This window comes from Aspergillus neoniger (genome assembly GCF_003184625.1).
Source record: "Aspergillus neoniger CBS 115656 unplaced genomic scaffold BO87scaffold_8, whole genome shotgun sequence".
Taxonomy (NCBI): domain Eukaryota; kingdom Fungi; phylum Ascomycota; class Eurotiomycetes; order Eurotiales; family Aspergillaceae; genus Aspergillus; species Aspergillus neoniger.
The window spans coordinates 678,592-706,077 of NW_020291136.1; the positions used below are offsets into that span (position 1 = coordinate 678,592).

The 27,486-nt window shown below is 51.8% G+C and overlaps 9 protein-coding genes and 1 non-coding gene across 10 annotated transcripts; 3 read left to right on the forward strand and 7 right to left on the reverse strand.

Annotated features, from left to right (window-relative positions):
• Positions 1–7: 7 nt before the first annotated feature.
• npl4 (nuclear protein localization protein 4) lies at positions 8–2,849 on the reverse strand. The gene is made up of 4 exons (XM_025620277.1): positions 2,612–2,849; positions 2,414–2,544; positions 851–2,324; positions 8–772 (listed from the first exon to the last, which is right to left on the reverse strand). The coding sequence occupies exons 1-4, from the start codon at positions 2,708–2,710 to the stop codon at positions 473–475; spliced, it is 2,004 nt and encodes a 667-aa protein (XP_025482259.1). The 5' UTR covers positions 2,711–2,849; the 3' UTR covers positions 8–472.
• Positions 2,850–3,092: 243 nt separating this feature from the next.
• On the reverse strand, positions 3,093–4,415 carry pst2 (putative NADH-quinone oxidoreductase Pst2). Its single transcript, XM_025620278.1, has 4 exons — positions 4,238–4,415; positions 4,078–4,163; positions 3,617–4,013; positions 3,093–3,537 (listed from the first exon to the last, which is right to left on the reverse strand). Exons 1-4 carry the CDS (start codon positions 4,262–4,264, stop codon positions 3,436–3,438), a joined length of 612 nt encoding a protein of 203 aa, XP_025482260.1. The 5' UTR covers positions 4,265–4,415; the 3' UTR covers positions 3,093–3,435.
• A 785-nt stretch (positions 4,416–5,200) lies between these two features.
• yth1 (cleavage polyadenylation factor RNA-binding subunit YTH1) lies at positions 5,201–6,636 on the reverse strand. The gene has a single exon (XM_025622789.1). It carries the CDS (start codon positions 6,194–6,196, stop codon positions 5,432–5,434), a length of 765 nt encoding a protein of 254 aa, XP_025482261.1. The 5' UTR covers positions 6,197–6,636; the 3' UTR covers positions 5,201–5,431.
• A 2,165-nt stretch (positions 6,637–8,801) lies between these two features.
• On the forward strand, positions 8,802–10,192 carry BO87DRAFT_302961 (glycoside hydrolase family 18 protein; the record flags this gene model as incomplete). Its single annotated transcript, XM_025619227.1, has 4 exons — positions 8,802–8,980; positions 9,031–9,103; positions 9,170–9,404; positions 9,537–10,192. The coding sequence occupies 4 exons, from the start codon at positions 8,802–8,804 to the stop codon at positions 10,190–10,192; spliced, it is 1,143 nt and encodes a 380-aa protein (XP_025482262.1).
• An 847-nt stretch (positions 10,193–11,039) lies between these two features.
• On the reverse strand, positions 11,040–12,250 carry BO87DRAFT_395028 (uncharacterized protein; the record flags this gene model as incomplete). Its single annotated transcript, XM_025625160.1, has 4 exons — positions 11,040–11,324; positions 11,393–11,514; positions 11,585–12,000; positions 12,090–12,250. The coding sequence occupies 4 exons, from the start codon at positions 12,248–12,250 to the stop codon at positions 11,040–11,042; spliced, it is 984 nt and encodes a 327-aa protein (XP_025482263.1).
• Positions 12,251–14,567: 2,317 nt separating this feature from the next.
• BO87DRAFT_231570 (cell cycle inhibitor Nif1) lies at positions 14,568–17,471 on the reverse strand. Its single transcript, XM_025618769.1, has 2 exons — positions 14,958–17,471; positions 14,568–14,900 (listed from the first exon to the last, which is right to left on the reverse strand). The coding sequence occupies exons 1-2, from the start codon at positions 17,174–17,176 to the stop codon at positions 14,750–14,752; spliced, it is 2,370 nt and encodes a 789-aa protein (XP_025482264.1). The 5' UTR covers positions 17,177–17,471; the 3' UTR covers positions 14,568–14,749.
• Positions 17,472–19,933: 2,462 nt separating this feature from the next.
• On the forward strand, positions 19,934–21,124 carry BO87DRAFT_329896 (uncharacterized protein; the record flags this gene model as incomplete). The annotated part of the gene is made up of 2 exons (XM_025620279.1): positions 19,934–20,640; positions 20,723–21,124. Exons 1-2 carry the CDS (start codon positions 20,179–20,181, stop codon positions 21,122–21,124), a joined length of 864 nt encoding a protein of 287 aa, XP_025482265.1. The 5' UTR covers positions 19,934–20,178.
• A 196-nt stretch (positions 21,125–21,320) lies between these two features.
• BO87DRAFT_354203 (DUF1776 domain-containing protein) lies at positions 21,321–23,097 on the reverse strand. The gene is made up of 4 exons (XM_025621270.1): positions 23,029–23,097; positions 22,624–22,966; positions 22,408–22,571; positions 21,321–22,345 (listed from the first exon to the last, which is right to left on the reverse strand). The coding sequence occupies exons 1-4, from the start codon at positions 23,059–23,061 to the stop codon at positions 21,503–21,505; spliced, it is 1,383 nt and encodes a 460-aa protein (XP_025482266.1). The 5' UTR covers positions 23,062–23,097; the 3' UTR covers positions 21,321–21,502.
• A 991-nt stretch (positions 23,098–24,088) lies between these two features.
• Positions 24,089–24,162, reverse strand: BO87DRAFT_t112. The gene has a single exon. It is a non-coding gene; the product is annotated as a tRNA-Val (tRNA).
• A 2,165-nt stretch (positions 24,163–26,327) lies between these two features.
• On the forward strand, positions 26,328–27,455 carry BO87DRAFT_354204 (negative regulator of the PHO system; the record flags this gene model as incomplete). The annotated part of the gene is made up of 3 exons (XM_025621271.1): positions 26,328–26,372; positions 26,459–26,482; positions 26,562–27,455. 3 exons carry the CDS (start codon positions 26,328–26,330, stop codon positions 27,375–27,377), a joined length of 885 nt encoding a protein of 294 aa, XP_025482267.1. The 3' UTR covers positions 27,378–27,455.
• Positions 27,456–27,486: the final 31 nt, after the last annotated feature.

Below are 27,486 nucleotides of genomic sequence, written 5' to 3' on the forward strand. Positions count from 1 at the left end.
AACTACCCCCGAGAATATAGCATTGACATATGATAGTGAAAGTAGAGGCAAATCAATGTAAGTATCCCACGTATTGATAGATGGGAGTATAGTTCATATTCATGTGGCTTGGATGTACCATGCTATACTTTGTAAATATAATCCTCGATTTCCCCGGTTTCCCCCTTTCCCCAATTTCTATTCCTTGCTTCCTTCCCTTATTATTCCATGCCCTTTTCTCCGGCTCGTCCTCCGCTTTAAGTACACGCATGTGCGGCACGGACAAACGATTGTATATGTATTGGAAGTAGGAGATGATCGATATAGAATGGTGCTGACTGAGACGTTGCGGTTGAGGTTGAGGTTGAGATGGAGCCCGAGACACAGAGTGACACAGTAATGGACAGGCAGAAAGAGGTAGGATATAGAGATAGACGGAAGGAGATTTGGGATAGGTTGGGATTCGGTCATCGGACTAGTCAACAAAAGAATTTCATTCTAGACTAGCTCCCTTAAACCTCTTAGCAAGACGTTCACTTTCAGATTTGGGAGACTCGGGCCTGAGATGAGAGGAAGAAGAGGTAGAGGAGGGGAGGGAACGTTTTCCGGGATTGTAGGGCACTGAACGTGGCGGGTAAGGCTCGGGTGTGGGCAGCCAGGGGCGCTTAGGGGGGCGCTCACCACTTTCCTGAAGAATGGTCACCAGGGTAGCCCATCCAGAGGTGTTGATCAGCTGCAGGCCATCTGCGGGGGCACGTTGCGTCGCGACGCGGCATAGTAGGGCTTCTTCGTCCTGTGAGAAGGTGGGTGGGTTTGGTTAGGACGGTTTGCTCCTGAATGGAAGGAAGTCATGTAGGCGATGAGGGTTTACCTTGTTGAATGTCGACAGGGAGTGCAGGAAGCACAGCATGTGGAAGTCCGAGACGGCTCGGATTGCTTTGTCCGGGTCGCCGTGGGTTACTAGCTTCTTCGCTACGTGGATGAGCTCTTGGCTCTCGCCGATGACTTCGCGGTTTTCGATGGGAAAGCTGCTGTCGGTGAATAGGGGGGAGGCGTCCGTTGGGAAACCGTGTGTCAAGGTGACCAGGAGGTACTCGACGGGGAAGCTGGGTTTCGCGTTTTGCTGAGCGCTGATGCCGTACTCGTTGATCTTGCGATAGAAGACCTCGGGGATATACCGCGACTTGTTCTCGGTGTCGTCGTCCTCGGATTGCACCAGCATGACAGAGGGTTCTGCCGATGGTTCAACAATGTCCGCGCGGACCATCTCGACGGCCGCTACTGACGCCTGGTAAGCACTGATTGCAATGGCGCCCTCCTCGTCGCCACTCAGCACACAGGTGACAAAATTCGAGCCGAAGCGGCCTGTTCGGCTCCATTTCGTGGCCTTCGGGTGTTGCGCTTGCAACCGCGCCGCAAAAGCAATCTCCAAGGAGGACAAATAGTAGGAGTCGATGTGTCGTTTGCAGATCACCGAACCGTCTCCACGACCTGCGTCCAGTAGGTCCGTAAAGATCACGCCAATCCTCTCCAAACCACATAGATGTGCAACCTCGTCCACCTCCTTTTCGTTGGGCCATTCATGGAGCGTAACTCCATCCACCTCATCCACTTGCGGTGGCTCATAGATGGCCTGGACCACGGCTTTCACACCCAGCGGAACCTCCTTATACTCCTCATAGGTACCGTAGAGAAACCCTAACCGCTGAGCGCCCGACTTCCGCCAAAAGTCGAGCAACGAGTTAATGAGATCCGGCGAGGAGAACTCCACGTGGTCCACCATCCGGAACTCTTGAGGCTGCAGACTGATCGCACTCGGCTGGCACTTGGTGCAAATGCCCTCCGGCCACTGCGGGTGTCCAGAGGGACAGTCTCGCCGTACCCGATAATACGGCTCACTAAGCGGGGGCATGAACGAGCTGTTGAGTTCGGCTTTGTTGGTCGAGGCGTTGATTTTCCGCAGGTACGAATGGAATGAGAGGTGTTTGATCTTCTTCTCCGCCAAATACTTGGGGTCGTAGGGCTCGAGCGGCATGCAGTAGTCGCACATTCCCTTGGGGCCGTGTCGGCAGAACTTCGTATCCAGGCCTCGCTTGATCTTCCCATCCTTCTTGTCCAGCATATCATCTAGCGGCGATTGTTGCACCACGTCCCAAGGGTTCTTGATCGTGGCTGTAGGCGAGCTCGGCTGCGGAGGGCGGAAGGTTACCGTTTCGCTTTGGGGCACGGGAGCTCCATTTAGACGTCGCGAAGCTTCACCCGCGCTTGGGGTTATGTGGCCGTTGGCTGTGCCATTCTGTTGTCCTTGGTTTTCTTGATACCCGATGAAGAGCTTATCGCCGTGCCTGACAGGAAAGAATTGAGCAGTGTTAGTAGCTGTGACAGGTAACCTAGAGCGGCGCAGAATCTGTCAAACATGCGGGTCTCAACTCACTTTAAACCAACTTTGTCCAAACCCACGCCATCTAAGCTGTTAAGAAGTCTTTCTTCACCACCGGTGCCGATGGGCCGGTTGGAGAGAGTGATAGATGAGGGATCGACGTTCGGAGGGAGGCGTTCTAGGATCTAGAAGAGGGCATATAAGCACTCATTCGAGCTTTGAGTACTACGCCATAAGGTATAGGAAACACACCTGTGGCTGCAGAGACGGGAACAGTTCTTGTGGGTTGACCGTCAACCGGAACTGGCCGTTGCGGCTTTCGAACCTCAGTACGATCGGGCGTGACGCCATAGTGGTGACACCCTAGCAAGAAGGGGTTGGGCTGAATAGTAGAGCTGAATCAATGTTTGTGCAGCTTAAATAACTCGTCAAACTCATCAAACTCATCGAATCATGGCCGTGGGCGGGAGGGGGAGAGAGGAGAGAGAAGTTGAACGAGAGAGAGTTGAGAGAGCTTGGAGAGCCGATTAAGGCGGCAGCGGAGCTCTATCGTCATTGCACGCCGTTACCGCCTGTTACCACCCCGCCGTCTCATCTCCGCTGACAAATGGTGTATCTTTGGTAATCCAGATACTTCCCACGTCAATGCATCCATAGCTTATTCATGACTACACATACTTCTAAGTCAAGTGATGTATATTTATATATGTTTATAAATGTATATTTATTTATTATGATTCTGTTCTATTTATATTATGGAAATAGCATCACAACAACAACAACAGACCCAGTCCTCCGAATTAAACGCCAGTATCCAATCCAACCCGGTCAAAGCAAAGCAAGGCACGAATGAAACTGCAGGGTATCAAGTGCAAATCGATCTACATAATGGTGCACTTCTTAGGCAAACCACATGGTCCCTCGTTACTATTGTCTGCATCACTCGCTCCCTGAGTGCCCTGACCGTTCTTGGCTGGCGCAGGCTGGGATTTCGGAGTCTGAGTCGTCTGTTTTTGCGACGCTGCTGCGGCCGCCGCAGGCTGCGACTCCGACTTGGCCTGCTCGCTACCATGTAGTCAAGCGAAGTTGTGGGCAGCAACGTGCTCGTAGAAGGCCTTGCCCTGGGCCTCAGCAACCTCGAGCTCGAGAGCGCTGGGCTGGCGGGAGCCGTCGGCACCCTGTAGAAAAGAAAAGTCATCAGTATATTGTCGCCAATAGAAACGGTCCGGTGTCGGTTTTTGGAAGAGAAAATCTTACAGCAAAGGTACCAGCACCCCAGGCGCTACCACCGTGAACCTCGTTGAGGTTGGACAGCTGGGCGAAGACGGTCTTGTAGCCGAGAGGAACGTAGACGAAACCGTGGTGGGCGAGGGTGCTCATGGCAGCAAGGCAGGTGGACTCCTGACCACCACCCTGGGTACCGGTGGAAACGAAGAGACCAGCGTACTTGCCCCAGTAGCCACCGGAGGCCCAGATACCACCAGTGCGGTCCCAGAAGGCCTTCCACTGAGCGGGGAAGTTACCGTAGCGAGTGGGGATACCGAAGAGAACGGCGTCGTACTCAAGGAGGGTGTTGGCCTCAGCAATGGGGTAGCTGGACTTGGGGGGAGCGTGCATCTTAGCCAGAACATCGTCGGAGAGGGTCTCGGCGATTCTAGACGGTATAGGTTAGTCACCGGGACAATTGCGATGGACTTCAGTTGCAGCTATTGACATACTGGAAGATGTCGGCGGAACCGCCAGCAGCCTCAATACCCTTCTTCTCAGCCTCGGCCAGCTTGAGGATGTGGCCGTACATGGAGTACTGTAATTAATTGGCCCATTAGTCCTGCGGATTTCCAATATGTTGAGGTCACAAAACGGTGGGATATCACTTACGAAGACGATAGCGATCTTGGGAGCCATGGTGATGGTGGGGTGGTGGGGTGAACCTGGGAGAGAAGAAAGGCACAGAGGAAGAGGTTACTTCTGATGAAGAGAAGAAAAAGACAAGCGAATGGGTCCGGCCATGGTGGCCAGACTTTATAGCCTCGAGAGGGAGGGGGGAGGGGGAAAGGTACCTACTGTGGTTGAGGAGCTCCGCAAGTCAAAGCAGCTTCTTCTCACTCAGCGTTTGGCAAGCATCCGTAATCGATTACTAGTACCGTTCGCCTGTTCCCGTACGGACCCTTTCTCCCTGGCACGGTGATTGGTCTGGAGGTACCTAAAAGTGGAATGCCGGAGCCACTCGGCGTGATGCCATCCAATCAGTCTTGATTGTGGAGCCTTACGGATCATTGACAAATGGAGCTCGGATGGACTCGACTGGCGCTGAACGATCTCTTATTCACCATCTCATAAGCCCCTTCTCTCCTCTCCTCCCCGTGGGAACAAGCAACGGAGACACCTTTGGCGGCACGGGTTTGATCCCTCCTCTTTTTGGGAATTGAAGGGCCCCGGATAAAGCTTAGGGAATTCTGACAATCTGCTTTCTCATCTTCTAGTTACTAACTAGGGGTATCTGCTTGTTCTGTGAGCTGATAGTCATGATGTCATCTGGATAGCACCTAATCACTGTCGACTAATAGAGAGTCTCTCACATTCCTGCTGTGGAATAGCTGCTCTCTCTTTGTTTGTTAGGGGTTGCTGCTGACGCTCACTTGGCCCTATCTACAGTGTACACACTACACAGTAACCTAGTTGGCAATTGAGTAGCGGAAATCCGTGCACGGTCTGGCTAGACCATCCATCGACTCCCGTACCCAGCCCCATATTAGATTGTCCCGATGTCTCTAATAGACACCACATTCCTAATCGAGCTAAAGCACCAGCTCTGCTTCATCATCATTCTTATCGCATATTCTTTCATTCAAAAATCTGTCTCCCTACTATGTATCCTCAGATACACGACAAAGACAATCCAAATGCAACCTTGATAGATCTAACCATGTGAAATAAGTGTAAACATGCCTCTCAGCTGGGTATCTCGACGATTTTGTAAACTCAAATCTGCAAAACGAATACAACCAACCCCCTTTCCCCTTCCACCACCATCATCATCATCATCTTCTTCTTCTTCTTCTTCTTCTTCTTCTATCCGCGTCCACGCCCCCGATACCGACCCCGCATGAAGCCCCCACCGCGACCACGCTCACTCCTCCACTCCCTCTCACGCTCCTTCTCCTTCTCCTGCTCCTCCCGGATCAAGGCCCGTTCCCGCTCCAGCTCCTCTTCGGTCTTCTCGACCCGGATTTGCGGACGGGGGAGGTTCTCCGACCACCGAGGATGAGCATCCACGCAGGCCTTGCCATCCGGACAAAACCCGGCCAAGTAGTACTGACACAAGCGCCGACGAACATGCCGCTTGGCACACAGAGGTCCCAGCTCGCAGAATCCCCGGTCGTAGTGTTCACAGGGGGGCAGACGCGCCTGCTCCCGCACGTGCTGATACAGGCAGTCATCGCCATTGGGACAGTAGCCGGACCGCGAGAAGGACTGGCATTCCGGCATGCGGCGGAGGTTGTATTCATGAAGGTACTCGCACTTGAGACCCTTCTTGCAGAGTCCCTTGAGGAAATGCTTGCAAACCAGCGATCCATGTGTGGTTGACGGTGCTAGTCCCGACGCGGTGGTGGTCGACGTGGTGACACGCGATGGGGTCGGGTGGCGATCGGGACAGGCTGGTCCCAGAGGGCAGTGACCTTCGCTGTAGGCTTTGCAGACGGGTACATCACTGGCGAGGCCGAAGCCGTAGCTCTGGCGGAGGAAGGGGACGAAGGAGAATTCATCAAAGCTCGGGTCGCGGGGGCTGTTGGAGGTGAGCACGCGTGATGCTGCATGGCTCACGTCTGCCGTCATGTTGATTGGTTTTGTGTTGAACGACAAGAGGGTACTAGGAAGGATAGAGAGGTAGAGCAGGAGCTTTTCGCTCGTCGACACGTTTGAGCGGAGGTCCTTGCTTTGTTTGCAGTCAATCAGATGACTGAGGTGGGCTAGGATATAGACCCAATTAGTGCCCTATTGCCTTGCAAAGTGTTTGGCGCCCTCGGACACTTAGCATATGGAAGAGAGCAGACTTGAAGAATGATGAATGATCAGTCTGCATCGGAGGAGTCCTGACGAGCGACTCCGAGCCTTGAAAGGGCAGTATGTTGAAAGAGGAAGGCGGTGGCAAATACAGCATGCTTATTCAGCAATCTCATTGTGGAAGTCCATCGAACCATGTAAATATTGGTTGGTAGAACGCATGAAGAGCTGAAGAGCTGAAGAGCGTAATCCGAGAAGCATCTACTAGTTACTTCTACAGTGAGATGGGTTTGTCTAAACGGGATCCCTCGTCGATGCTTATTCCCCGCCCTTGTTTGGGCACAGTCAGCCATCCATGCTGCAGCGAGACGCACCCCGTCTTTCCTTGATGGTTGACGGCAGCCTGGGGGAGCGCCGGGCCCAGTTGCAGCAGGCCAATGGGTACGTTTCCCAGGCGCAGGCAAGCCTGGCTGCCCCTGCATACGAGCATTCCTACGACTTACGAGATCACATGGTCCGTTGCTCGATGGGTCTGACGCCCGACTCCCTGCTCGACTGTGAGAAGGATGCATGTTGTACGGTGTAACTTGGAACTGGGGAATAGCCCGGGAAGTAACCTACTTCCAGTGAGCAGCACAACCTCAATGCTCCCATGCTTCCTCCTCCCTTTTTTTCACATCTTCTTCTTTTTCTTGTAGTGAATAGCTTCAGCAACAATACCGCCGCGGTTGTCGGCGCTCCGGAGCGGCTCCTGTCGCTGGCGAATAACGCGCCGGAGAAAAAGTGTACTTGACGCTAAGAACCCGAGGATTGTCTCACCCCTCCTCGTTCTCGGTGCCTATTCGCTCGGGGATCAAATGCAGATTCAGTATGGGTGAAAAGGTCTCCCACTCAGCATCAAGGTAATTGAGTCGCGGTCCTTCATGCGGGGATGGGGCGTCACTAGTCCTACAGGTTAGTCGTCCGCGGCTGCATCTCCCCCACAACCAACATTTCCCTCAAACGAGGGTGCAAAAGGGAAGGGGAAAAAAAAATAATAAGAAAAAAAGCAACGACGGTGGGAACTCTTAACTGCAGCCATAAGAAAATAGTGGGCAAAGACTGCATTTTCCAACGCAGTCGATCCCCCAGTCCGATCCGGAACAACCGAGCGAATACTTCATAAGGATTACTGAGCATCTCCCCCATTGTGGCCAATCACTGCAATGCTGATACATCCCGGCAATTGCTCTGGATATATTGCATCAGCAGTCGATCGCTGAATTGACCTCTCCTCAGTCAGAATCAATAGTCCCGTGCGACGAGTCTATAATCTCATCGCGAGCTACTCGGGTTTTGGATAAAGAAGGCTTAGTGACAGACGCCACTGTCATTGGACTTTTGCGAGGTCTCAAAGCATCAGAGTCTCACCGGAGAGTATCGAGAGGGTAAGACCCGGGCCTTAAAAACAAACCTTAGCCAGCCGCGTCCTCTGGCTGGTACACCAGATGAAGAGGGAGAACGTTCCGGGGCGGCCAATGATCAACACGATCGCTTGATCTGCTCCTCCGACCTGGGAACCTGGGACAGCAAAAGGCGGGGTGACAACGTTTGGACCGTGTCTGGGACTGTGGCTGGTCATAATCAGATGCTCCCATCGTCGGACGTTGATCTGATTGACTAGCCCAGGTCACTGCTGATGGAGGAGGGGGAACCGACCGAAATAGGCCCCTAACCTTAGCAGCCTGCATGACAAAGCTGCATAGGATGTTGCCTGCAAATCGGCCGCATTGCAACCCTAGAAACGAGAATACGTACGCGAGTAGTACGAGGTAGGGTACAGGGAAGAGTAGTTGTAGAAAAAGCCAAGTACCTGGATCATGGAAAGAGTGGGATGATACTGATGTAGCCACTGCGTCGGGTCGACTCAAGTGGTTGTACGTGGTTTGGCCGGAGGAACGACAGAAGCAGCTTTCGTTGTTGTCATTGTTGTTGCTGTTGCTGTCGCTGATGCTGATGCTGCTGGTTCATCCTGGTTGCCTTCTTTCCTTCCTGCCAGTTCATCCATCAACAGCTCCGTTGCAGTGTCTCTCTCCCGTTGCTCCTGCTGCTCCTGCTGCAGATCAGAGGGTTTAAATTGCTCAAGACCTCAGCAGAACAAAAAGAAAAAAAGAAAACACCCACTGCCACACTAATCGTACGATCCCTTACCTTCTCCATACTTGCGTGGGGGGAGCAAATCAAAAAGTCCCCAATTCGCATCACCAAAACCAACAAGCCCTTCCACACGTGACGCTGGCCATTCTGGGGCTTGTTCCATCTTTAATCCTCGCATCACGATCTTAAGCTTATTTTTCTGTATTTTGACCTCACATCCTGGTTCTCGGAGAGTCAATCTTTGCCCCCTCTAGTTCTACTGCACCCTTGTTCCCCTCCCCCTCGTCCACCACTGCTGGCCATGTTCTCCGGCTCCTCCCTCTTTCCGCACTGGCGGCGCAAAGCAGCCGAACGCTCCAGTAATAGTTCCTACGAGGTGCCCTTCTTCTTGAACGCTGCCTATTATCCCAATTGGAGGATATACCGGAAACAGCCTCCGTCGGCCCTTCGATTGGGCTTCATTTCTCATATCTTCTACGCGTTTGCATGGTACTAGTAACCTCAAGTCGGCACCATGCTGATGGTCCCAGTCCATACACAGAGACAGTTGTTAACCAGCCTGCTTTCTTCGTTCACAGGGTTAAAGAAGATGGTACCGTTTATGTAACCAGTCCTCTCCCCTTATTGTGAGGGGCTGATCTCGCTGACAAAACATGCTTTGAATAACAGCTCAGTGACGAATGGGCCGATGCACAAATGCCCGTCGACGGCACTAACGGCTGCCTGCGGGCCTTTGCGCAACTGAAGCCGCAGTATTCTAAAATGAAGCTCATTCTTTCAGTCGGAGGAGGCGGCAAGGGCAGCGAGAACTTCGCCCAAGTGGCCCGCAGTCAATCTCGCACCGAGACGTTTGCTCGGAGCGCGAGGGCGCTGGTGGACCAGTTTGGTCTGGATGGTATCGACGGTACGTGCGATGGATCCCAGCCCCTCCCCCCTTTATCATCATGGATGCGTCATGTCAGTATCTACTTTGCAGAAAATAAGGTAAAATTGTGTGCATGCCCTAAGGCTAACCAACCGTGTGCTGGCCCAACAGTGGACTGGGAATACCCCTCCGACCCACAAGAAGGATCGGACTATATCCGTCTGCTGGCGCGACTGCGCGAAGTCCTCCCGGCCCCGCGTTATGTTCTGGCCTCTTGTCTGCCGGCCGGTCCATGGGCTCTCCGCAACATCGATCTTTCCAAGGCGCAACTCTATCTCGACCTGATCAATATCATGGCGTATGATTTCTCGGGCCCCTGGGAGAACCAGTCGGGTCATCAAGCCCAGCTCTTCAGCAAGCATCCCGCAGCGATTTCTTGCCAAAACTCCATCTCCTACATACTCAACCAGGGCGTCGATCCCAAGAAGTTACTTCTCGGGATCCCCGCGTATGGCCGCTCGTTCCTGGGTAGCAGTGGAGCTGGTCAGCGGTATGTAGGCTGTGGCGGTGAAGACGGCGTCTTCGACTATAGCCAGCTGCCGCGACCGGGAGCCAAGGAGCATCACGACAGCAGTCTGGGAGCAGCATACTGCGTAGGCGGTGATGGCGGGTTTGTCACATACGACACGCCCCAAACAGTCCAGCAGAAGGCGAAATTCGTCACGAAAATGAAGCTGGGTGGGCTATTCTATTGGCATATTGGAGGCGACGCGCGGGGACCGCGAAGTCTGATTGAAACAGGATATAACACATTGCATGACATGTAGTTTTCCTTTCTATCTCATTGTCAGTATAGTCTAGGTCGGGAGTTCTTTTGTTCAAGGGAAAGTAAGAGAGTGTCAAGACAAAGAAAAACAAAGGCCAAATAGTTATACCAGGGGGGGCATCCAAAAGGAGGCACAGGTGACTGATTCTGTTTGTTTAGCCATTGTTATCCTGATTGATTGATTGATTGATTGATTGATCGGAAGAAAGAAAGCAAGTGAAAAAGAGAACAATAAAAAGAAGAACGACACTTTTATGGCTTGTGTTTGGAACAAGACAAATTATCTCGCTTAAGCATCCCAGCTGGGGAAGATGAGACAATCGTTACATTCATTGATAAGCCCCTCCCTTTTCATAGGGAGGGTGGTTTCACCATATGCAGTAACTAAGCAGTGTCTGTGCTTCCGCGACTATTATTTGTTTACCTACCTGGCTACCCATCGCATCCTTTATTTCACAATTCCATCCATCATTTCTACTAGTCATCATATCCTGAAAGAAAAGTTACGAAACTAGAGTGTGAGATTATATCATAGATTATTACATATACTAAATATACTATACTATACTAAGTGACAATTACCTACCTAGCCTCAGTCCAAACCAACGATGACACAAGTCCAGCTCTCATCCCTCCATCCATTCATGCATCCATCCAAGGCAACATGGGAATCACAACATCATCGTAAGCAGTAAATAGGCCATATATAAACAGAGAACAAACCATCAACCCTCCACATAACACACATGTCTCATTTTATATCCCCAACAAGAGAGGATACAAGATCTATCAGTCCGTAAAAGCAAAAATACAGACTTTTAGTTTGAAGGCAAGACTGACTGGCTAAATTAACCGCCCAATGCCTGCGTCACGTTCAATTGAACCTGCAGTTTGAGCGACGCCAGCGCTTCTTCGATGTAGAGGAGCGGCTGGTTGTCGTAGATGCTTGAGTTGCCGGTAATGTCGATGGGGATCATGTAGTCCGGGTAGTTGCCTAGCATGCTGGCGACGGTGAGGGTGCTGACGTTGGCGGTCATGGGGACGGTGTTGTTGCCTGGGTTGATGGTGAGGTCGTAGATGAAGGCCTGGCCGATGCCGGTGTTGTTGACCTCCAGGTTGAGGGTTAGGTTGCCCTGTAGGATGTGGGGTTAGTTGGGATACTGGTATGGCGAATTGGAGGGAAGATGGGAGAATTGCATACCACGGCGATGCTGATGTCGGAGGGGTTGGGGATGTAGACGGTTCCTTTGGCGTTGGTGCCGTCTGTGTTGTTGGTTCCAATTGACATGTCCACGAGGTCAAAGCCGGAGAGCTTATTTAGGCCTAGACCGGAATATATGAGTCAGTGGGCTGTGAGAGTTAACTGTAATATATGGGGAATAGGTGAGCTCACCTGTCACCATTGCGGTCTTGTTGTAGGTCACAGTGGTCTTGGGTAGACTTCCCTCTTTTAGCTGGGGCTTGCCGTAGACGTTGAGAGGGAACTGTTCGTTCATGATGGCGGCCTTGCAGAACTCGGCGAATGCCGTTGCGTTGGTCAGGTTCGCACGCTGGTTGACATCGATGACAACGCCATTGTGGCCGTTGAACTGGGGAACCTGAACGTGAGTGAAGACGGCGGAACCCAGCAGGCTGATGGCTGCCGAGAAGGAGTAGAAGGTCGGGTGGAAAGAGCTGTTGGATCCAATAACCTGTAGTTGGTGGAGGTCGAAGGATGAAGGTGAGGGGTCACTGATGATCATTGATGTGACAGTCAGGTTGGAGTCATTGACGATGTGTTGAGCTTCCTTGGGGTATGCGACATAGACTCTGTTTTCCGAAACATGTCATGTAAGCCGGAGACCAGGAAATGGATATGGATTGGGAGAAGGCATCTATTGCCGCGAGAGCAAACTTACACAGGAAGCACCACTACAAGAACAATCACGATCAAGGCGATGATGTACACCCACCACCATCGCTTGAAGTGCCTAGCCACGCGAGCCCCAAAGCTGGGCTTGGCCGTGGCCGCGGCCACATTAGCACTTTCGAACACTTCAGGCTTGCTGTCACCGGCCATCTTGGTTATAATGCGCCGCTATTACAGGTCGTACTGAACCTCTCCTCAGACACAATGTACCGATGATGTCGGTGTGACAATGGCGGGGGCTTCTCCTTCCGTGAGGACCGGACCGAGGAATGTGGGATGGCTAGCACAAGGATTGTCTCTACGCAGAGACGGATCCGAGGACTTAAGAGACTTGATTGAAGTAGACAAGCTGCAATGAGGTCAGCAACGAACTGGAGGATACCAAGGGGAGTGCTATATATTCGGCCACCAAGGTGCGACAGCAGCTAAGATACATACCCACCAGTCTGGTCGAGGTCAAGTGACGGGCAAGTGATATGCAAGACCGACGATTGATAGGGTTGAAGAATGACCACGGAACCCAGGAGACCGAATCAAGGGAGGCAAGGGAGGAGAGGAGAGGAGAAGAACCCACAATCAGCCAGGACGAAGGAAAAAGGAAACAATCGGGTCTTACCCCCCCCTGCTCGAACGCTAGGTAGCTAGATATATCTTCTAGATGTCCCCGGGAAGAAAGAGAAAAAACACTAATAAAATCTGAGACCATCACATGTCCAATTTCAGCAACCTCGATAGTCGATCAGGTCTGCACACCGCGGGTCATACTAGTGTACAACCAGGCTTGAGACGGCGCGGACGAAACATGCCGCTACTGGCCCTAGTAGATAGGAAGTGTAACGGCGTAGGTTGAGGGGCTAGCCACCAGAGGGACGCCATGCCAGGACCCAGTATGCGGGAGGACGATCCAGATAATGAGAACAAGATCCATTAGGTCCGGCCCCGCGCAAGGACCATGGCCAGCTTGAGATCGCGTGGAGCTACACACACATACTTTTTTCTCAGCCGTACAGTGGGTAGGTTAGATCAGGCATTGTTCATGATTGATGATTTGCACCTGCGAATCCTGATTGAAGATGTACGCGAACCGAGGCAAGAGGTGAGCCATCGCATCATCCCGCTGCGAGTGATTGGAGGAGGAGCACGAGAAGGAAGAGGAGAAGGAGGAGCAGGAGGGCGCAGGAGGACAGCCGGAGCATGCTGAAGTGTGAAGGGCTAATGCAACCCCCCAATTTCCCCCGGACGATCAGGGCAGCTTTGGGGTGGGACCAAATGCCGGCGCGATGCCAGAAAGTCGAGCTAAGGCTGGCTCTCTTCCTGTTTGGGTCATCAGGTCTGCATCCCATCGCCACTCTTTCTCTACTTTGGGCCAATTCTCCGTAGACTGCGCTCGAGCACCGGCCAATGGCTCGACTTGGGCTTGAGCTAATGAACTCCCGGGGTTTAATATCGCCTACCAATCAACCGAGCCGGTCGCGGTCAGCCCGGAGTTCTGGTGCATTCGTGCTATATTGTTATTGCATACTCCGTCTTGCTCTAATTTCTTTTCTCGAGTTCAAGCTGAGGCCGGAAGGAGGGGGGAAGGTATTTGCCTGTTTCCCCGCTTAGTTGGTTAGTTGGTCTCCAGCCAAGCCCACCCGGTGATCCAACTACTGAATAGTCCGTTGTGCTAGTCAGGGCTTGCTTACCCTTTCCCCCCCAATAATCTCACCCACCAAGAGCAAAAAGCTATTCTTCCCTAGCTGGACACTAAATTACGGGTAATTTATTGTCTTTGTCGCTTCTCTCCCCCCGGTGGTTCGTCGCCACTGGAGGACTCAATTTGATCACGCTGGAACAGCAATCACTACTAACTTCTCGGAGGCTGAGGTATCCAGAAGCATGTCCAAAACTCTATCCATCAATGATGGATGAACATCCGATTATGTAGCAATTCCTCGTGAGTATCATCAGGTATGATCTCGGTCGACACAAACACACGGCTATCTCTAAGAAGAAATGGAAAAAAAAATGGCATTACAGGAGTCAAAGAAAGGAATGGAAGAGAATCCCAACGATCGAACATGGACGAGCGTCCACGGGAAAAAGAAGTAAGAAAAAAAAACAAGTGGAGAAATGAAAATGGTTATGAAGGGAAGAACCACAGAACGAAGGGTGGGGAGAAATAGGGTTGTATTCCAAAAGAGAAGAAAAGAAATATCACACAGTGATTCGAAAATGATGGGTATCCAAGAAACGAATATCGCTGCCCGCAAATTTGGACGAGACGTCAAGCGAGAAGCCACTTGACCCGGTGATCCAAAGGGTGGAGCAGCTAGCAAGGCCTGCTCAAGGAGAAAAAGGAAAGGTGCGAATAGATAGCGCGAAATGCGAGGGGAAAAGGGAAAAGCAAAGAAAAGGGAAGAGCGGCAACCCACGGATGGGTCCAAACGAATGAAACGAAGTAGAATAGAAAAGTCTTCCTCAATCGGTAGCACAATGTCCGTGTTGATACTGACCAGAGACACTGAATGGTCGAGGAAGGACAGGAATATCAAGGGAAAATCATGCCAAGACCAACTGCAGAACAAGCCTTTCGCCTTTCTTTTTGCTGCACGAGATGGCGGATGCAAACAGGCCCTCAGGTCGACCACGAGGGTACTGCACAACCGTCTATGCTTCAGTTGCAACCGACTTTTTGCGATGGAAAAGACTGCGGGTTCGGGATTTGCTGCGCTGTTTCTTCTCGGGAGTACTGCCAGGCTGGCCCCGACCACGCGAGTTCGAGCTGGACTCCTCGTCCATGTACTTGTCCTTGTAGATCCTATCAAAGCCGGGTTAGACCCACCCCAACCATAGCCGAACCGGTGGAGCAACTTACCAACTGTTCCCAACCATACTGATGCCCTTCGCTTCCGCCTGCCGGTAGAATTTCGCCGCTTTCTTCAGGTCCTTTTTGCATCCAATACCTTCGGCGTAGCAGAAGCCGGCCTCCGCTAGGGCATCGCCGTCGCCCCATTGGCCCGCGATCTCGAAGCAACGCAAGGCCAGGGACTTGTCCTGCTCGATACCCCATCCGTTTAGATGACTTACTCCAAGCTCGTAGATACTCAATGCAAACTGCGCTCGATAAGCCTTCTGTAGCTCCTTGGCGCGAGCGGGAATGGTCGGGTTCGAATCGTCCATCAATTCGATACCAACAGAATCCACCGCCTTGCGCAACCACTGCACACCCTCCCGTTGATTCGGTCGCATACCCCAGCCATGTCGACAAGCCAACGCGTAAAGTAACATTCCGGTTGGATGGTTCTGCTTGGCTGCAATGCGCAGGTGATATGTCGATTCATTCAAAGACCCTCTTTCATGGCATTCGATACCCTTGGTCACATGCTCATCCGCAGTAATCACAGCCGATGTTGTCGTGTTTGTGCGCGCGGTTTGCGGACGAACGGTCGATTCAGAACCTGCAGAGGAAGTGGCATCGGTGTGGTCTATCTTCGGGGCCTCTGCTTCCCGTTGTTCCGTAGGAGTATTTTCGGTGGGAGCGACCTCGGTAGGCTCAGGATCAGTAGGTGCAGGCGCGGTAGGTACAAGCTCGGTAGGTGCAGGCTCCGCAACAGAAGGCTCGGGCTCGGGCTCAGGCTCGGCAGGAATCGCTGGAGATGGTCTGACTTTTGGAGAGGGCGGGCTTTGTTGAAGCAGAGGGTGCTCCGGAGTCAAGTGACGAGCGGAAGCGGGAGACTCATACATTGAGCGCGTCTTCGAGTGGATTGAAGCCTGCAGAGAGGGGGTAGGCGACGGGGTCCTTGCGGGTTGCGGAGGTCCCGCTGTGCTGTGCCGAGTTGGGCTCTCGAACAAAGGCTCCTGCCACTCGAAATGAGAGGTTTGGAGGCCGGAGAAGACCACCGAATCCCTCGAAACCGCACGTCCCCGGGGCAGCGAGTACTTGGCATAGGTGTAGCAAGAAACAGCAGAAGATGGGTCTTCATTGGGGTTCATCGGCAGATCCGATGGCGATGGTACCACAATGGGACTAGGCTTGTGTCCACGATTGAGCGCGCCTTGCGAGTGAGCAACAGGCGGTTCCGGCGAAGCCCTCGGACCTGGGGCAGAGAGACTTGTGCTAGACCGACTTAACGGACGCGAAAAGTTATAGGGCCGTTGAAGGTAATTGCCCGCGTTCGAAGTCTCGGAGCTCATAGACGGCGATCGCGGATGCGAGCGTGTCATGGAAGAGGACATCGAAGAGTATGGCAGTGATACGGCGCTGCTGGCGGACATCTTTCGGGGCTTTGAGAACGTCGACCCGGCATTCGAGCTGCTGTAGTCATCGTCGGAGCTTTCGGGCTGTACTGCTCGAGCACTACTCGATGGCCTAGACAGTGGCGATCCCGGGGGTGCTAGGCCTCGTGGGGGAATGTTCAAGCGAGAGACAGAATCAGTCGAAGAGGTCCGAGACGGTGCCACCATCGAGACCCCCAGCGAAGGGGGCGGGCCACCCGGAGTAAGGCCAGTGGGGGAGACAGCATAGAACCGAGGAGGGCCTTCCGGCGGAGCTTCGGGTGCGCTGTGTGAGGACATGGCATCCTCGGGTGATTCGGCGCGTGGCAGGTCAAGGGCGTTCACGCTCGGCTCTTTTTTCGGAGTCGTGTCTTCATCCTCCTCGAGGTAATCTCCCACTTCGCTGGTCAGGTGCGACACCGCACTCAGACGAGGATGTTCAGACTGCGGGCGAAATTTGGGTTCCTCCACCTCGGGGCTCAACTTCTGCGTAGGTTGTCTTGACAGTTCATTGCGTCCACCGTGACCTCTTGCGCCAGTGGAAGAATCGCTCGACGATGGTGATCGAAAATAGCCGGGACGAGGTCGCGAGAGCGAACGAGCCACGCTGGACGGAGGCAGCCTGCTCATGCGCCGGTTCCTCCGTGCCGATTCCTCCAGTTGACGAGCAAGGAGTCGACCTTGAGCAGCGAAGGCATCGAGTGGAGAGAGCGCAGGAGGGATTTCACCATCATAGTGCTCAATGCGTGGAGACGGAGCCCCGCTGCGAAGGACGTCGTGGGAGGGAGAGCGGTGTTCGAAATTGGGCCGGGAGGCCATGGTTATTATTCAGGATTCCTCAAATTGTTTCGAAGATAGAGAGATGTTCGGTTTCGTTTTCTGGAGTCAAAACAGGAACCACACGTAGGGGACTTAATCGATCAAATCATTAACCACCGTGGACGGGCGAGGGGCTCGATTGTTCAATCGCGTTGCATGAAGAATGTGGGATGACGGGAGTTGGAATGGGGGGAAGAGTCGGGCAGCGCTTGATGCTCTGCACACACTGGTAAGCCGGAGGCGCGCAAGAACAGTTCTTCGAAGCACTGCACAGCTGACAGGTGCGGACAAAAGGAGGGGGCGGAAGACACAAAGGAATGACAGCCCCAGGGAAGGAGATAAGCAAGAGGGTGTAGAAGAGAAAAGAAGCGAACGAACAGTTCCGAACAGTAGATAGTAGATAGAAGGGGTATGGAGGTGGATGGGTGAGGCCGGTACTAAAGAGCCGGAGGGGAAACGGCACCCAATTGGTGTGGGTTGTGGTGTGAGGAAGTGATGGTTTTCCCCGGCGGATAACAGTCACTACTTGCCCCTACCACTATATTAGTAGTATCCAGTGAGAGGCAGTTGAACAATCAACTAGTTGACAGTTCAAGAGTCGTCACACAAGGAGACCATGAACTGGCATTGCGGAGAGGAGAGAGAGAGAGAGAGAGAGAGAGAGAGAAAAAGAGGGGATAGGGAGGGAGGCGGAGGGAATGGTAGAGAGATGGAAAAAGGGACTAAGAAGGAGGGAGTGAGTTTGAAGCGAGCGAAACTGGAAGAGCGTGTGAAGGACGTTTTGGCCCATTTGATCAGGTTCGAGGCAGGAGGTTTCGTTACTTTACTTTACTTTACTTTACTTTACGCCCTGACGATCCCCAAACAAGGACCGTCGTTCTGGGCGTCTCCACGCGGAGGGGAAGAAAAGAACGGTAACGCCATTACCGACGGGTGCCATGCAGTCTTCCCCCCAATCACTCCTGTTTGCTGGTGCCAGACAGTGCCATACACCCGCCCACAGGCCCATTCTTTCAGGGGTTGCCGTTTCCCCGTTACATATCCATACCGGACAGCTGACAGTTCCTCGGTCTTGGCATCCACCCAACTGCAGGCGGATCTTTACACCTTTTTTTCTTTCGGTTTTTATTTTACCGGGGCGAAGTCAGGGGCTTGCATTACTATTGTTCGCTTTATCGATGATTATTGATGCCCGGACTCCCCAAAAGGTACCAAAGAGAGTTTTCTATCTAGCACGGGGAAATCCTGTCCGTCGATGGGTTTGACCAGCTTCTAGAAGGCAATAGCATTCTCGACCATCGTGAGTCTGTCTGTCGGGTTAGTGGTTCAGCCTGATTCGACGGTGGAGTCTGAACCGCACCGTGGCTCCGCGATGCTATTTATATTCGCTTCTTCCCACCCCCTGCAAATTTTCGTATCCCAACCTTGAGAACCGCTGCTGATTCGTTCATCGTGTCCCATGGGTTCTTTCCTCTCAGGTACCATTTGTTGCTCCAACGACCGCCGTTCGTTTCGCTTCTGCCATGGTGCCCTCCCGGCTAGTGTTGTTATTGCGATAGTCGCCCGTTGACTAGCCAGCCGGTCTGTGTGGTGCAAGGAGGTAGATCTTGTCTAAGATTCTGGGTAGATGTTTTCCACCCTCTTTCCGTCATCTTCATCGCTGGTAACAGCCAAAGTAAAACCAGTCTGAGGCAAGATGACCACCATCTGGAACAAATGTCTCATCTGACTGCGTTCTCGTTACTTGGACCTGTTGTTGTTGAGCGAAATATGCTGTAGATTGTTCATTCAGTTAAAAAGAGCGGCACCTTGAGGGGGGTGCGCGTCCTCAGCATGGACGCCTAAGTCAAGGAGTCTTAGCCATCCCACATCATCGCCAAGGATGAGCACTATTTGATGACGATGGTGTTGATGATGCTTTTCTTCGTGTCCCCTTCCTAAGGACCCAGCAATTGGCCCCGGGGCAGGTGCTCGTTTTGTCAGCTGGCCCGGAATCAGGCACAACGTTGCGGGAACGGCCAAACAGTCTAAAACGATCGCTAGCCAGTGATGATTGGTGCGACAATTTAAACACTGGAGCATCGGGGATTTCTACCGCTGGACCTCCGACCAGCTTCTTCTTAGACTTTTCTTCGGAGTACACCCACATCGACTCGTCAATAATAAGTAGTAATAATATCAGCTGCCTGAGGTACATATCTAGCCCTCTTCGTGGCCCTATCCAAGGCTGACACTCATCTGAGTCCATCATATTGAACCTTATGGATCAGCGCTTGGTATCACCAACTGCTGACTGTCGAGCAATCTGAGAATGTCGGCAGGAAGCCCCGCTCGATCTTATCGTAAGATTGACTATCTACTTGCTTAGCAGTCAAGATATTGAACAGGGATGTTGCTGCAGCCAATGTTGTTCCTGACACTCAGTGGCTGGCAATAGCGCAAGTGAACCGACAGCCGTTGGAATGTCTCCATCCAGTGACATAAAGCGGATTCCATCCATGGGAAGGGCAATCAAATAAAATGAAAATGAAAAATCTCTTCAACCTCACAGACCACTCTCCCTATCGTGAGCTAATTGAGGTACGGAGGAGCAGCGGAGACAATCATACTCCCGTTTGTCCAATCATGACGCACGGCACGCCGACTAAATGAGTATTTCGGCGACGCTCCGCCGAAGCTTAGGTGTTAGCAGCATGAGCCTAATCAACTCGAGATGATCAGTCGTTAAGGAGAAGAATACTAATGTGAAGGGGAGGGGGCGTGTGAATTTTGACAGGGACACAAAGGACAAACCTTCCACCCAATCTCTTTGTAAAACATCTCTGGTCGCGTTGTCCCTTGCGCTTTGGTCACCCCTCCACATCGAGCAGATCCCCATGTCTATCACCACCCCATGAAACAACTGAACACACAGCCCTAATTACTACCGCTTATACTATACTACCCTATAGTGTACACGCGACACCGCGACAGCCAAGCCCAAAACGTGGAGCCCTCTCAACATGTTGAACCGACTGAGAAACCGCTCCCTCTACGACCTCCTCCACGTCGATCCCTCTCGAGACCGTGCCCACGTCTACGAAACCTCCTGGCTTCTTCCTCCCCTCCCCTACGCCATCCTCCGCGGCACCATCTCCCTCTACATCTTCACCAGCATCTTCTTCATCTGGGGCTGGAGCGGCACTCATGGCGACCGCGCAGAAATCGGCGAGAGCTTCAGCTACTTCACCTGGCTGACCTACTGGGGAATCGGTTTCTACATGCTCTTCGCCTCCATCCACACAGCCTGCTATGCACTTAAGGGCCACTCGGTCCTCTTCGACCGCTGGCCTCGTGCCCTTCGCGCTCTCCACGGCCTCTTCTACACCACCGTCACTACCTACCCATTTCTCGTGACCATCGTCTTCTGGGCAATTCTCTACTCGGGACCTTGGTACACCGTGACATTCAGCGGATGGCAGAACGTAAGTACCCCTCCTCCACCTACTACTTCTCCCCGCCCCCTATCTTCCCCAAATCTCACAACGATATTAATGATATAATCAGATCTCACAACACGGCCTCAACTCCCTCTACGCCCTGTCGGAAATCATTCTCCCAACCACCGCCCCGCACCCATTCCTCAGTCTCACCGTGCTGATCTTCATCCTCCTTCTCTACGTCTCCCTCGCCTATCTCACCTACCACACTGAGGGGTTCTACACGTACTCGTTCCTGGATCCCGGTCCGCATGGCGAGAAGAGCGCCCATGTTGCGGGCTACTGCTTCGCCATCCTGGCGATCATCATTGTTTTCTTCTTGTTTTCGTGGTGCGCTATTTGGCTGAGGCGGAGATTGACAGGCGGGAAGGTGAAGAGGTCCGTTTATGATAGGGATTATGCGGGTGCTGGCGTGGGTGGTGATGTTGAGGAGGAAGTGGGAGTGGAGGAGTTGAGGGAGGAGAAGTGAGGTGTTTATTTATGTCTTCCTGTGGTTGATTACTTAGGGGGTTCTTGGGAAGGAAGTGATGCAGGATGTAATCTGGTGCGATGTGGTTAATATGATATCCTGTGGGTTGAGTGGAATTGATGGGTATAGTGGTAATTATACTAATTAATATTGGTTTACTGTATATTACGAGTACAGATGCGTATCGCATTAACCACAGATATGTTACATATAGTTCATTCAAAATCCCTCATATAGGAACTACTTACTATGGATAAGAAGAGATGCAGTCAAGAAGAAATGTCAATATGACGCGTTAGAAGAAGAAAGAAGAGATGAGATGATATCATTTAACACTACTCCGTATCAGGAACCCCCATCATTAATATGCTTAAACCATTAAACCTTCTCCCAGCTCGTCTCACTACTCCCCCCACTCCCATTCTCCGGGGGTGTTTGCTGTCCGGTCCGCAACCCCAACATCCAGCCTACTAGTCCAGCAGGAACCCACTCGCCGATGAAATGGTACGTCCGGGCCCCTCGACCGACATAGATGACAGGATTCTTGGCCACCCTTCTGCCGAAGATATCCTTCGATGGGGGGTCTAGTGCGTCCAGGACAGCGTAGTGTAGAGCCCGGGCTGGCGAGCCGCGGATCGTGCTAGGCCCGGCGGATGCAGCTGGTCGCTGTTCGATGCTGTTGAGATACTGCGAGGCGTATAGGGACCGCTGTTGCACACTCCAGGCAAGGACTTCCGTGCCGGTGATGTGGCTCTGGGCGTTGCGATACTGCGAACCCAGGTCGATGTTACCGAGCTTGAGTTCCACAACGTCGATATTATTTTGTTGGAGGAGGCTGAGTTCTCTGCGCAGGGAGGTTGCGAACCCTGACAGGGCGCGAGTGGTTGCGACTTCGGGCCCGGTGAAGGGAGCGGAGAGGGATGAGGAAATGGACGGGTAGGCGACGACGATGGTGCTGTTGGAGTTGCGGAGGGTGAGGAGAGGGAGGAAGACTTGGGTTGTGAGAATGGGAGAGAGAAGACGGGTGTTGACGGTGTCGATCCAAGAGGAGGGTGGGATTGTAGCCACGGGGCCGGAGGCGTAGTTGGGAGAGGGTACGAGGATGAGGCCGCTTAGTTGGCAGGTGTGCGGGGGCACACCGGCCATGGGCGACTGAGGTCGAGAAATAAGGGTGTAGATCTCATTTAGGGAGGGATGTATTTCGGAAGGTGAGGAGGGTGTCTGTTCAAATCGATATTGTCAGTTTGGCGCTATATTCCTGCGAGGCGGTTGATTGCGCTTACGGCTGAGAGATCCAGCCAGAGGGCTTTAATGTCTGCTCGATTTTCCGACTGCACGATATGTTCCTCCTCTGCGGATGTGACTGTCACGTAGACTATGTACCCTCGACGTTCCAAATCGGCGGCGATCGCTCTGGTCATCGGCTCATGGGGCGACCCGGCGACGACTGTCCAAATGATTAGACTGCGAAGTATACAAAAAGTAGGAAGTAACCATACCCACTATTTCCTTCCGGGCTCCATTTCCAGCTCGCCTCGCTCTCCGCCGCTTTCCGTTCAGCTTCTTATTGCCATAATACAACACACAGCTGGTGCCCAAGAACGCGATGATGGCAGCACTCCATGCCCGGTTGCGCAGGAACCAAGTGTGCACGCGATCAACGAATCCTCGCGGTATGGGCGGACTGGGTCGGTTCCTGGATACGGGCCGAACGGAAGTAGGTAGCCATGACTGGCTGGAGAGGGTATCGCGGAGTGCGTTGGCTACGTGGTCCACTTGTCGGTCGATCGACTCGGCGACTTGGAGAGAATATCTCCTTACGTCATGCGGTATCGAGGCAAGCTGGAGAAGAGGAAAGCGTCAGTACAAAAGCGGCGAGCAGAGGGCGCATGCTACCAACTTACGTAGTCGAAGAAAAACTGGTCGTCACTGGTCATGATGATGCTGTCTGCTCAGGAACCCGAGCTTTCTGAGATAAAAGAGGTTGATGAAGATTCGCCGGCAATGAAGAATCCGATTCTTATCGGCGGGCGGGTCACATGAGCCTTTCCGCCCTATTGGAGCGCCCGAATCTATACGGCTGCACCGTTGATGTGAATGCTGCACTGTATGCAACAAGTATATGATGGGTCGTAAAGGGCTTGGTAGCAATCTTCATCATGCGCTGAACTGGTGCATAAGTTCCGAAAGATGGGGTTGGAACACCGAAGATAGCCGTGTTGATATGTTATTGATTTGGCTACTATATATTACTATCATTTCACGTCTGCAACCTCTCAGTAGTAGTAGAACTCTTCAATGAAACCAATGAGTACAACGAGTGTAACAGTGCATGAAAAGCTGTCAACACTAGTAACATCATGGCTATCTAAGATACCATAGCATTGCCAAAGCCAAAACTCCTGTGTTAAAGGACCGGCTCCGACATGAGACTCCTGTAAGACCCGTGTCAATGGCACACGGACAAGAGGGTATAATAAGACTGCGACTGAATTGCATTCAAAAAAAAGTCCACTTTACTATAAATACAAATATAGAATCCTCGGTGCTTCTAGCTACCGAGTGAGCCCTAGTGAGATAATAAGCCGGATCCTGCAATCTTATTGTCGTGTTGGAGACCTCCGGACACATGAGAGCAGTCCATACTACTACAGCGGCTCAAGGAACAAGGAACTTGTTTGTGATCTTAAAATACATTCAAACATAACACGGGGTGAGGGGCCCACAGACGTCTCTGGGAATACATGATGGGTTGCCGAGATTCCGGGGTGAATTTAGCATGTAGGGATGTTATAGTAGCTATGGTCGGGAAACCGATAAAGGCAGGCACAATCAAAATCCTTTAGGGATCATACAAGTAAGAACTTTCCATCCTGAAGATGGTACTGTCTACTTTGTAACTTTAGCATATAACATTTCATTTGTGTCTCCGTCAAACAAAAAATGATGGGGAGGAAAAAAGTATGACCAGACTGGGGCTCGATCCCAGGACCTTATCGGTGTTAACGATACGTGATAACCAACTACACCATCCGGCCAACTTGATGAAAATACTGTTCAATTTTTACTTCATAATCCAAAACACTTATCAGTATGTTAAGCGCACCGTCTGTCGCGTTCAACCGGACAATTGCTCTTCTGTATCACAGTAACGATCATTATTTCTGCTGTATTGCCCAGCGAGGAGTTGGTCCAGCATACTCTATAAATGTATCTCCCAAAGATGCTTTTGGCTCAACTCAAATGGCCTAGCCTATTAGTTTCTGACCGTGAGCTGCCAAGCGCAAATGGGAGGCAGCTGTTGTTAAAGTATATATAGCCTGTGGCATAGTACAAGACACGAGCTCTGCCTCCATATATCATGTTTGTTTCTATGCTCTGTGAAAGTGGCCTCGGTACTGTGCAGCATTATATCTATCGCGCAATTCTCATGGCCTCCTGCGCCATCAACCAGTTCCACCAGCTGTACGGAGTAGGGGACCACCTTGCATGTCCCTGAACTAAGTGTCTTTCTATACTATGTCACAGAAGGAAGGTCTCGTGTCGAAAGCCAAGAGTACTGAGGCAAGTTTGTGGAAGAGAAATTTTCCGTTCACTATAATAGGTATTCGCAGTGGCCCACCAGGTTTTAGACTATGCTAATTCAGCCAAGAAAACGCAGATCGCAGAGGAATGACACTGCTCAGTCATACTCCATGTATGTAAAGCAATGGAGGATTCTTCGTGCCTGACCTATTAGTTTGCCATCCAGAGGCAGCACGCATAGTCCGCCCAGTCAAAACTTCACCATAAGTCATAACCAGTTCCCAATGATCGATCAACCATCCAGAAAATGTGTGATATATGACAGCTTTACGGTCCTTGGCGGGATAGAATTAGGCTCCCCAGCCTTATTGCTATCGCCTTGTGCGGAGCACGTCTGCCCCGTGCCGAGATAGTGTTGACAATCGCATGAACACTGAGCCACAATTCGTCTGAAGTATATACGTCTTAACAAGAGCTTCCGAAGGCTCCTTCGGCCTACATGAAACAAGAATTATCAAGCATACTCGAAACCGACAAGTCCGACAAGCCCGTGCTATGATTGCATGTCTCGGCAAAGCGAGGAATCATGAAAGTTCCCGCCTTCAGAATGCGGCACGATATACTCCTGCCCGGTAAGGAGGGGCTCACGGGGAAGCTACTCACCGTTGTAGATCTCATGGACACTTGCGATTGTCTCACGAGCATCCCTGTTTGAAGGGTCGTGGATTATCCTCAAAGCTGCATTGGAATTTTGCTTTGTGACTTCCAGACGGGATACATTACCGTTTCCAGTTTCTAATATAACCATTCGAAAGCCTCTTGATCAAATCGTCAGATATTGGGAGTTCGACTATTTTCTATTTAGGTAGTGAACCCAATCCGCAATTCCAGTGCGGAAGAGTTGACCGATGTTTCGGAGTGGATCATTGTCCAAGATGTGCAATCCCTACTATGTAGACCGAATGATTGCGGGGCGCCTCAGCCACTGCCGAGTCATTCAGCCTATTTATCTAGCCGCCGTCTACATCGGCCGAACCAATTGCGTTTAAGTTCGGGATGGCCAACCACAGACTAGAGATCGCCCACAGTGTTCTGACTGCGTGTCTGTATGGTGAGAGAACAATTGGATGCCCCTCCTGAGTGCTTGACGCTTAGCTCGGTACCCTATTGGGGGCCAGATCTAGTCGCCCTGCCAAGTACTACCTCTTCTGATAGTTGGCCCTGCTATGAGCCGCTAATCGGTGGGAGTACGGATTGGTGATGTCAATATTGTCCTGCCCATGCAAGCCCCTCGGTCTCTCGCTTTCGTAAGGTGGCCGTCTGGTTGATCCGCACCAAGGACAACTCAACACAGAAGAAAAAAAAAGGACAGACACATTTACGCTACGTAAACGTTCACGCAGAAAAGGGGAAGGAGGTGGGAACCAATGGTCCAATTTGGCAATATACACGTTCCACCTTAGCATCCATGCTAGAGCTTCCTCGGTATAAAAGCAAGGGAAAGCCCCTGCTTACCAACTGGGTCGAGTACCCATCTTGGTAAACTGCCAATGCTATGTCTCAGCACTTTTAAATTGACCAAGCATATAGCACATTCGTTAGTTTGATTGCTACCCGTACCGCTATCGAGCTTTAAACTCGGGATTTCCCCTTTACCAACCCCGCCACTCCTCAGATCATGTTTTCATCCTCTCATCAGGGTTCCTTCAAGAAACTGGAGAAGGTTTGTGGTTCCTATTAGATGAGAAATGATGAAAGAGAAAAGAGAGGGTTTCTAGTGAGCCTAGTCGCTAATTATGATCACGTTAGCTGGGCCAGGGAACATATGCAACGGTTCGTTCAGCCATCCGTTGGATTCCTGATCGAGAGGTACAGCTGGTGGTGTCTGACAGCGTATCAACCTTAATTCCAGGTTTATAAAGGACGCAATCGCGAGACAAACGAATTGGTGGCCTTGAAAGAAATCAATCTCGACGCCGAGGAAGGCGCTCCTTCAACGGCTATCCGGGAAGTCTCATTGCTGAGACGCCTCACACACGAGAACATCCTGACCCTGCACGATGTGATAAACGTCGAGGACAAATTGGTGCTGGTCTTTGAGTACATGGATCAGGATCTAAAGCGCTACATTGACACTCAAAGTAGCCCTCTTGACAACGCAACGGCCAAGTCTTTCGTCTACCAGTTGCTGTGCGGTGTCTCTTTCTGTCATGAGAATGGCATCTTACATCGAGACCTGAAGCCCGAGAACCTACTACTCAACCAGGATGGGCGGCTAAAACTTGCGGATTTTGGGCTGGGCCGTGCGTTCGGTATACCCATCAGCACATTTTCGATTGACGTGGTCACTCTCTGGTATCGTCCCCCAGACGTGCTTCTTGGAAGTCGCACGTACAACACCAGCATAGACATCTGGTCCGTCGGATGTATCATGGCAGAGATGTATACAGGCTCTGCATTATTCGCTGGAACAACAAATGCAGAGCAACTGTTGAAGATCTTCGATATTATGGGCACACCAACCGAACTCACCTGGCCAGGCGTCAGTCAATTGCCCGAATACAGAAACGACTTCCCGCCTCGCTCTCCACAAAGTCTGCAACAAATTATACCGTCGTTAGACCCTGTGGGGGTCGACCTTCTGGAACGCATGTTGCAACTACGTCCAGAAGCACGCATCAGCGCCACAGAGGCTTTAAATCACCCGTGGTTTCAGGGGCTTGATTGAATGATTACATCGATATGCGTATTTTAATATAGATGAGTTTTCTTCAAATTATTTCTTTGACCATGGATCCAGACACTTCATACAGCAGTCATTACTATTATAATCTTTC

What these genes read in the sequence shown, in the direction of transcription:
- BO87DRAFT_354203 (XM_025621270.1), bottom strand. Translation starts at nt 23,061, where the DNA reads ATGACCAGTGACGACCAGTTTTTCTTCGACTAC. An exon ending in ACCAGTTTTTCTTCGACTAC is followed by an intron (nt 22,967 to 23,028) that starts GTAAGTTGGTAG and finishes CCTCTTCTCCAG; the next exon opens with CTTGCCTCGATACCGCATGA. An exon ending in AGCCCGGAAGGAAATAGTGG is followed by an intron (nt 22,572 to 22,623) that starts GTATGGTTACTT and finishes TCATTTGGACAG; the next exon opens with TCGTCGCCGGGTCGCCCCAT.
- yth1 (XM_025622789.1), bottom strand. Translation starts at nt 6,196, where the DNA reads ATGACGGCAGACGTGAGCCATGCAGCATCACGCGTGCTCACCTCCAAC.
- pst2 (XM_025620278.1), bottom strand. Translation starts at nt 4,264, where the DNA reads ATGGCTCCCAAGATCGCTATCGTCTTC. An exon ending in CCAAGATCGCTATCGTCTTC is followed by an intron (nt 4,164 to 4,237) that starts GTAAGTGATATC and finishes AATTAATTACAG; the next exon opens with TACTCCATGTACGGCCACAT. An exon ending in GGTTCCGCCGACATCTTCCA is followed by an intron (nt 4,014 to 4,077) that starts GTATGTCAATAG and finishes TATACCGTCTAG; the next exon opens with AATCGCCGAGACCCTCTCCG.
- BO87DRAFT_231570 (XM_025618769.1), bottom strand. Translation starts at nt 17,176, where the DNA reads ATGGCCTCCCGGCCCAATTTCGAACACCGCTCTCCCTCCCACGACGTC. An exon ending in AGTATGGTTGGGAACAGTTG is followed by an intron (nt 14,901 to 14,957) that starts GTAAGTTGCTCC and finishes CGGCTTTGATAG; the next exon opens with GATCTACAAGGACAAGTACA.
- npl4 (XM_025620277.1), bottom strand. Translation starts at nt 2,710, where the DNA reads ATGGCGTCACGCCCGATCGTACTGAGGTTCGAAAGCCGCAACGGCCAG. An exon ending in TTGGACAAAGTTGGTTTAAA is followed by an intron (nt 2,325 to 2,413) that starts GTGAGTTGAGAC and finishes CTTTCCTGTCAG; the next exon opens with GCACGGCGATAAGCTCTTCA. An exon ending in CCCTGTCGACATTCAACAAG is followed by an intron (nt 773 to 850) that starts GTAAACCCTCAT and finishes ACCTTCTCACAG; the next exon opens with GACGAAGAAGCCCTACTATG.